This window comes from Curcuma longa, chromosome 1 (assembly GCF_044706935.1).
Source record: "Curcuma longa cultivar G26 ecotype Majalengka, Jawa Barat chromosome 1, ITB_CL_G26_1.1, whole genome shotgun sequence".
Classification (NCBI taxonomy): domain Eukaryota; kingdom Viridiplantae; phylum Streptophyta; class Magnoliopsida; order Zingiberales; family Zingiberaceae; genus Curcuma; species Curcuma longa.
Genome location: NC_133861.1, coordinates 27,642,746 through 27,651,971, shown reverse-complemented (window position 1 = coordinate 27,651,971; position 9,226 = coordinate 27,642,746). Strand labels below are relative to the sequence as shown.

Below are 9,226 nucleotides of genomic sequence, written 5' to 3'. Positions count from 1 at the left end.
ATCCAAGTATAGAACATAGTATAATAACTGATTCTACTAAGGAAAAATCATGCAGTGCAACAGGTATCATAATCATAGCATGTAGTCATGTATGTAATAACACGCAGTGCAACAATCATAACAACCAAGTACAACAGCCACAATCATATGAATAAAGTAAACTATGTAATAGTCCTACCAACAAATGCATGTAATATGCATCAATCAACGCAATCAAAATATCCGTCACTGCCCGCACTCTATATTCCCCAGTCACCCCCCTAGGGTAGTGAACTGAGGGGCCAAACAGGACATACTGCACAGCTCCGACAACTGGTCACTAAAGATAAGTGGGGAGGGGCAGTGTGGCAGGAGGGCAATGTAGTGCAACCTCTTACCTCTGTGGCACCACAACATGGTGTTAGGTAAGATCCAACAACAACAACACCTACAACTATTATGGATGTATGATGATTATCCCAACATGTAATAGCTAAAGTTAATTAGCATGTTCAACAGAATCAACCGAGGTCAATATATGTCCATGATACCATAGCAAGGACGAATCTAACCATGGATAGATCAAATAAAGATCATACAACATGTATCAAGCAACGAGTCATACAAGAATCAACATGATGAATGATACAGATAACAAGAGTATCAAACATGGCAACAGTAGATCATCATAAGGTCAATAGCAGGTATAAAGCAATGATTATCAAAGTATCAACTAGATACTATCTCAAACAGCTTGGGTATCAACAGGATAACAAGATAAAAATAACACATGCACTGGAATAGAAAACTTGTATTGACCAAGTACAGGGTACCCACCTGATCCGATAGTCTGTCCACACTAGAACCCCCAGAAAATGTAATACTCCAAGGATAATAGGACAAGTCAAATCAATGTCCTACAACAAATGATAATACAGCACTAAATACACTATCGTCTTAAATTTACCATAACGTAAATTCTAGTCCAACATTTAGGTTAATTCAATCTTAACCTAATTCGTCAACCACCAATAACTAACCCTATTACAATTTAATCCATGGATATACTCCTATTACTAATCGGTTTAACACTTCCACATTCAATTTCTTAAATAACTTTTCAACAATAATAACCCTCAACTGATCAGATCAACCTCCCAACATAAATCAATTCATCAACCATTCTACAACAACTAAAATCAAACACTGATCATTCAACTAAATCCATCAACTACCAACATCGGATCTAAGGCAAATAAACTCACCTCCAGATCAACCAATAGTGCCCTAGCAGCAAACTCACTTCTTCTTCCTTGCTGCCACAAATCAACCGAAATCCCTCTTCTTCTTCCAAATCCAGAATAGATCTTAGCTCCAATCGGATCACATCAGACGTCCTGTGGAGGGAAAACAAATCGAAAATCAAAGAAGATTCACAGGGATTCTAATAAGATTCATCTCCATAAACCACACACAACCAAACCCTAGCTCAATAGGAACTCACCGATCGGCTTCTTCTTCTTACTTGCGGCCGCGTTCAACTAAAATCCCACAACCGGCCAAATCCAATCAACTCTCCCGATTCAAGATCTAAATCTAGCTCTGAAAACCAAAAAACTAGATCTAAACTCAGGAACCAAAAGCAAACCGAGATTAAGCTCCGATTCTTACCGATTGGCTTCCTCCTCTCTTCGATCCACCGCCGTAAGCCGCTGCCACTCGGAGTTACGCGGCTTCTTTCCCAGCTAAGTTCCGTTCAACCACCGAAGCGCTGGTCGACGGCGACCCTCTAGCTCTAGCTTCCGCGTCAACTATGGCTTCCTCTCAGCGTAAGCAGAGATGTAGAGCGCGTTCGGGAGAGGGAGAACAGAGATCAGATTGCGATGGGAATAGGAGAGCCTCGACCATTATAGCTTCCTTATAGGATGGGTTTTGGTTAACGGGTTGGGTTAATGAAGATCCAATAGTGTTAATGGGTTTGCCTCCATTAACCCATATCAAACCATCATCCTATAACCTTTTAACCTATAACAAATGGGTTGGACCTAATATAACATATGGGCTTTTTAAATTCAATTCGGTATTTTACAGTACCGACCAATCAAAAACCTGCCAACTTAGTTGATGTATGTGTTTTGCCCATCTAGGTGCCTGGAACCCTTCTAGGTGTCTCGAACACTTCTAGGCGTTTGGAACCCTTTCTAGGTGCCTAGATCTTTCTAGACTTCAAAGTCCGCGATCTCTTCATCACAGTGTTAGTATAAGCATAGTATAATGAGTATTAACGACAGCTTACAGCTGTCCGATCTTAACTTTCAATCTCCTATGAAATCTTAAGTTGGACCGACGTCTACTGCTTTCTTTACAAGAGTGCACCCTCACTACTCTGCTCAGGAGAGTTTATTTGATGTCAAACCTTGGTCCACCCCACATGTTTGGACTTTTGCTCAACTAATCTTGACTCTCAAGACTTCCGCTAGACCTCCGGTTCTCGATCCTGTATAGACTTCCGCTTGGTGTCATTGACCCCCAGGGCTTCCTGCCTAGTATCCTCGATCCCCAGGGTTTCCTGCTCGATGTCGTCAATCTACTAAATCTTCTTGCCTAGTCCCTCCGATCATGACTTCCTTGTCTAGTCCCACCGAGCAAGACTTTCTTGTTTAGTCCTATCGACTAGAATTTCCTTGCCTAGTCTCAACTAGGGCTTCCTGCAAATCTTGATAAGCACATTAGATCACAAGTAATCTTAACTTTGACTCTTTGTCAATATCAAAACTCAAATTTGATCGAATGGTGCTACTTGCACAAATAAGAACCAAATATAGACACCATAAATACATTCACTACAAATAAAAATCAAATATAGACACCATAAATACATTCACTGCACTATCTTCTTCTATTACATATTTACTTTTTAAAAATCTAAATCTCCTAGGTCCATCAATGAGTTTCGATCAAAACCCATTGATGAACCTAGAGAACTCTCATTAGATCCATTCCAATTCTTATGAATTTTTGTAATTCTCTGGAGTCCAAATATGTCATTCTTTATTATTTTTTAAAAATTAACACCATAATAGTATATATTTAAGTTGTAATATTATTTTTTAAACACTAACACAAATATGATATTGAATTTTAAAAACCAACACTAGTGGTGTTGATATTTAAACTGTGATGCTGATTTTTAAAAATCAACATCGTATTAATTTTTAAACACCAATACCACAATAATATTGATATTTAATTTATCATGTTGATTTTTAAAATCAATATCAAAGTGATTTTTTATTAATAAAATCAATTTTTATTATTAATTTAATTTAATTTTTTTATTCTTGAAGATATTTAAAAATAAAAAAATATTTTTAATTTTTATTAATGTTAATATTTTTGATTTTTAATTAAAATTTTAAATTAAATTAAAATTAAATTAATTTAAAGGATCGTTTATTAAACTTTAAATTAAAATTTAGTTTAATTAAAAAAGGAAAGATAAGAGAGAAAAGAAAGTAAAAAAGATGTTTTTCCACCCAAACGAATAGTATCGTCGATCCGTTCACAAAATATAGATAAATAAATTAGATACACAATAAATTCTTAAGAGGAAGGGCATTCAACTTTGTGAATCGAACTCTTATTCAAGAAAATAAATTTAGACTATATTATATTTAAAAGAGAAAAAAAAAGAAAAAAAATTATTGACAGACGGGTAAACTCAAGTACATTTTTTAATAAAAAAATTTAGATATATTTTTTGAACATTCAAAAATTTCAACTATGCCTTAGAAATTGCCGAAGAACAACTTTTAACAAAATCTTAATTTCCATTTGAAAATTTTATTCCAAACAAAGGCACGTAAATAGTTCGCCCTCTCCTTCTTCTTCATGTTCCCCAAGCGAGTGACACGGAAGTGAGGAGAGATCGTCGGCTCTCCGTTGAGGTCCGTCCTCTATCACTGTACTTTTCATTGCAGTTTTTTCACCTTTATATTTTGGAATTTTGCTGATGCTGTGTTTATTTGGATGCAAAATCTATAGGAACATCTCACTTGGATCTGCATGGCCAATCTTAATCTTCATCCCCACGCCGCCGTCTACGTTCCGGTGTGCAATTTTACTCCCATCTATGGTTACTCTGCTCCGATTCCTCCACCTAATCGTCTGCTGGTTGTTCTTTGCCATGGCGCGCCTTACAATTTGGAGCTCTGCTTCCAGAGCTACCATCCTCCACTTCCTCTTCTTCCTCCCCCGCCTCCTGTTTTTAACGCCTACTATAAGCCTTCGCCACCATTAGTTCATCTTCCTAAAGCCACTCTGACACTGATTGACCAGGCGGAAGAGGTGATGAAGCCATTGGAGCAACTTTGCATTGCTGATCAAGCCACAGTGGAGGAAGAGGTTGGAGATAAGAACATTGAGGCAGCCTGCAAGGGCTTGACAACAAGGTCTGCGCTTGTTTGGAGAAGGAAGAGTAGGCATCGGATGAGGAAGGTCGATAAGAGAGTTAAGGCAATGAATTCCGAGTTTGAGTTCAAGAAATGTGAGGAAGGCGATGCAGTTGGGGAAATTGACCAAGGAAGAACTACTGTCATGATCAGGCATCTGCCTAATAAATTCAAGTGCGTAGAACTCTACTTATTCTATCTTTAATGCTTTGTTTGTTTAAAAAAAAAATTCAATCTTGGATCGTAGGAAGGAGAATTTACTGAGCTTGTTGGATAAACACTGCATGGAGGAGAACCAGAAGATTGACGGCGAGGAGGAGAATGGAAAGCTTTCAGAGTTTGACTTTTTGTATTTGCCGATGGATTTCAAGTGAGTCTATGCAGTCTATTTTATGTTTGTCTTTATGTCTGAGAGGGGAGTTGTGACGTAGGACTGGAAGCAACTTGGGCTATGCGTTCGTCAATTTCACCAATGCAAACGGCGCCTGCAGACTCTACGATTTCCTGCACAACTTCGACTGGAAATCGGTTGGATCCTGCAAGAAATGCGCCGTGGCCTACGCGAGAATTCAGGTCTCGTTTGCCTCTGTCCACCATCAAATGTGTATACTTTTTTTTATTGCAATTTGTGTCTGTATAGGGTTTGACTGCGCTGCAGCAGCACTTTCAGAGCTCGACTTTTGTGTGCCAAAGCGACGAGTTTCTTCCTGTGTGCTTTGCGCCACCGCGCGATGGCGTGCGCAAGACACAGCAGCAGTGCGTCGGCAAACGTTTGCACTAGACGACGTCGTCTTTACGCGAAAAAATGTGTCGCTAGGGTTTGGTGCCTCTTTCGTTCACTCACTGATGCCCTGGAGAGGTTAAAAGGGAGAGAGAGCGTCTGGGGCCCTCGGCCAATGCAAAAGAGTTCTTGTGAAGATCTTCTTTTGCCTAGATATGTAGGATGTTGGACTAGTCTTTCTTCAGTAAATTGTCGTTCTGGTTATGATTATCCGCTGTCATATATCTGCTAAATCTGCATGGTTTTAAGCAAAAGATAGAAGATAAAATGGAGGTTTGATTAAGCTGTGTATTAGGGTGACAGATTTCATAACAAGTTATGCGAGATAAGTAATGGATCGTTGTATCATATGGCGGCGGGGAAGGATGGATTGTTTTATTAATTTTGATATATCGGAAAATTTTTAATTCAATCAAGATGGATTAATTTATGGATTTATTAAAAAATATTAAAAATTTTAAATTTAAATAAGTGAAGATGAATTGAAAATTTTTTAATCCAATCACGACGGATCAATTTATAAATTTATTAAAAAATAATGGTTGAAATTAAATTATTAATTTATTAAATTTTTTATTTATTTTTAATTTATTTATTTTAATAAATTGTTTCAACGGAGTCTTTAAATTCATCACAGGTCGACTCATTAATCGATAAATTTAAAAAAAAAAAAAAAAAGGGCAGTCCGGTGCACGAGGCTCCCGCCTTGCGGGGTCCGGGGAGGGAATCCAATGTACGCAGCCTTACCCTGCCTTTGGCAAGAGGCTGTTTCCAGGATTTGAACCCGTGACCTTTAGGAATAAAATATTTGACAAGATACGTATGAATGATTTTTGGAATAAAATATTACACAATTTGAGCGTATCAATATTTAGAAATGATCAGCATTTTCACTAATAAATAAGTATATATATAATCTTTAAAATTATATCAGAGGGAAAAAAATTGTAAATGTATAATTGTCGATTTGGATTGATCCATTGAATTAATTCATTCCGTTAAGTAATTTAGATAAGTTAAATTAAAATTTTATTAATTTATTTTAAAATGAGTTCAGATGGATTGATCCGTCTAAATTCGTGATCCTCATTAATTGACCCATGATAAATTTAAATTGAAAGTTTATTAATTTTTTTTAAATTTTAAAATTAAAATAAAAAATTTAATAAATTAATGAGTTTCGTCTGTTAAAATTTAAAATTTTTAATATTTTTAATATTTTTTTATTTTTTTATAGATTTATGAATTAATTTGTATAATTTGTAATTCATTTTAAATTAAGTTAGATTGAAAATTTTTTAATATGTTAAATTAATAGATCGATCTTTTCTTCTGCAAAAAAGGTGGATCCACCACCTTAGCGGCCCCACACGGTCGACCTCACGACCATCTGTGAGAAGGTAAATTGAGAAAGTGCAATTGATCACGATGCAGGAGGGTATTGCCTGGCTCGTCCAGGATTCGAACCCTTGTCCTTTTCTACAAATCTGCTATGTCGTAATCAATTCACCTATACTTCGGAGGCATTAATAGATCGATCCATTCAAAGTATAATGAATTTAATAATTTTAAGTAGATGTAATGAAACTATTGAGTTGAAAAATAACTAATACTAATTTCATTGCTAATGTGGCGGTAGAGTCCACAAAAGGACATAATTCTTTTAAAGGGATGGGAAAGGAATTAATGGCTACGGTGACGACGAGGAAGACACAGTGAGAGGATGTATATATGCATAGAAAAAGGAGAAGGAGGCAGAGAACGGAACGCTAGAACACAAGTCACCACGCTCCATCGTATCTTTCTGATCTGCCGTTGCATCATACTGATTGATACGTGATTGGACGTGATCCGACGTGCCATGCATTAAATGCGTGGCGAGGCGAGGCGAGGCCATGCCTGCCACAGCTCGACTCTACTCTGATCTCCTCTGCTTATAGCCATATAAAGGTCTAGGAAAAGCAATCAGCTGCGAAAAATGCTCTATGCAGCCTGCTGCTTCCCTGCCATTTGTCTCGGATCTTCTGGCATCTAATCTACCAGAGTATTTTGGTTACAGGTTGAAGTTTGCTGAGAAAAATTGAATTTAAATTGGTTTAATGATTGTGCAGCATTCGAGAAGATCGGATCGTGTTTCTGAGTTCCAAGGCAGTACTATTGGGACGAGATAAAAGTAGTAAACATTTTCAAACGGCACTTTAAATTTAATTTGGCTCAAAAGATCTACTCGTTCAATAGTTTATTTTATTTTTAATTTCTCAATATATTCAAATTATATTTTAATTAAAAATTTTATCGATTGGAATAGCAATGATAAATTTTATATTTATCTTACTTCTTATTTTACACACAACCTATATAATCATAAAATATCAAAAAAAATTTAACGAAGTAAAAATACTGATGAAAACAAATAATCGAATAAATAATAAAAAATGATCTAAATTTCGATACAGTTGAAACTTTGAAAACTAATTATTCTTCAAAGAAGATTTCAACACATTAGCTCATTTGATATTTTTTTAATCAATTTTTTTTATAAAAATTTTCTCATGTATATTTTTAATTAATTAATTAATTTATATTAATTAATTTTAGAATTTTTTCTCTTTCATCAAAATTTTTTTAACTAAATACAATCATTCAATTATAATGTGATTAATTTTCTTATATGAAATATAAAATAGTTAAAAAATAAATAAAATATATTATATATTTAGATGTTTAAGTTTCTATAATTTATTAGTAGTGTTTTTTTATAATTTAATGTTGATGTTGAAATTTCAAAACCTGAAAGATGTATAGTAATACAAAACTCTAATACACTGGTGATGAACATTATATTCTAATATCATTTTGATTCTGAACTTTTTAAGTTCCAGTATCACTCTAGTGTTGAACTTTCTATTACAGTATTGATGATTTAAGATTAACACCTTATTGGTGTAGGGAGATTTTGTTATCAGAATAGGTCAAATGATATACAGATCAAGTCGGACAAGAGTTACAAATGGCACGACAGGTCAAAATGATTTCTAGGTGCCATTGAGTAAGCCGAGAAGGAGTTGCCGAGAAGAAAAATAACTCGACTGAGAAAGGAATTATTCGGCTGTAGTATGAGGTTAGCTGAGTCGAAAGATATGTCGGTAGAAAGGTGGCTCAGGGTTTTAAGATGAGTCGGTGATAGATCACCAACCATACTTGTAGACTAAACCCCGTTATGAAAATCCTTAATGATCAGGGAAATATTTTATATGATCTTATTTAATACTCATTCCCTGATCATATACCCGGAGCATCCACTTTCAACCATCTAAGTTGATGTGAGCTCCCCCTTGGCCGATGCCGACTAGACACGGAAGATAGATGCCTTAGGCACCCACACTTTGGGTCCTACTGCATCAACAATGTACGATTTCGGCACCCATGCCTTAGCTACACCCTTCTTAACTACATGTGTCTTAGCAGTATGTGATTTATCATGAAATCTAGACACTAGGGACTGAAAGCTAGCTCCCTTGAGTTGAGACTGATATCCCAACCCAGCCTTATTATATACTCCCCTTTGGGAGTTCAAAATCATATCTAAGGTCTTAGAGCTAGTTGAAAATTTCTCAAGAGTTTTCTTGAGATCTTCTACTTGGTTCTTTAAAGATTGATTCTCATGTTAGCTTTTCTACATCATGTTCAAAGATTTAACATTATTTTTCGACTTTTTAAGCATGGTAGAGAGGTATGAAAAAACTTTATAACATTTTTCTAATTTAACTAATGTTACCTCTTCATCATCCGAAGATGATGAAGTCGAGCTTGATTCCTCACTGCTGGAGCTCTCGGAGTCTGAATGTACTTGCGCCACGAAGGCGAAGTCGTGTGTGCTTTCCTCCGATGAGCTTGATGAGGACTCATCCCTCGCGGCTTTCAGTGCCCTCTTCTTCTTCTCCTTCCTCTTCCTTCCTCCTTTGCTCTTTTCACCTGCACACAGAGCTATACCTTTCTCTTTTTGCTTTTTATT

At 36.0% G+C, this 9,226-nt stretch overlaps 1 protein-coding gene across 1 annotated transcript; it reads left to right on the top strand.

Moving 5' to 3' along the window:
* The first annotated feature begins 4,044 nt into the window (after positions 1 to 4,044).
* LOC141827323 (protein terminal ear1-like) lies at positions 4,045 to 5,211 on the top strand. Its single transcript, XM_074714547.1, has 4 exons — positions 4,045 to 4,604; positions 4,678 to 4,800; positions 4,862 to 5,003; positions 5,071 to 5,211. The coding sequence occupies exons 1-4, from the start codon at positions 4,045 to 4,047 to the stop codon at positions 5,209 to 5,211; spliced, it is 966 nt and encodes a 321-aa protein (XP_074570648.1).
* Positions 5,212 to 9,226: the final 4,015 nt, after the last annotated feature.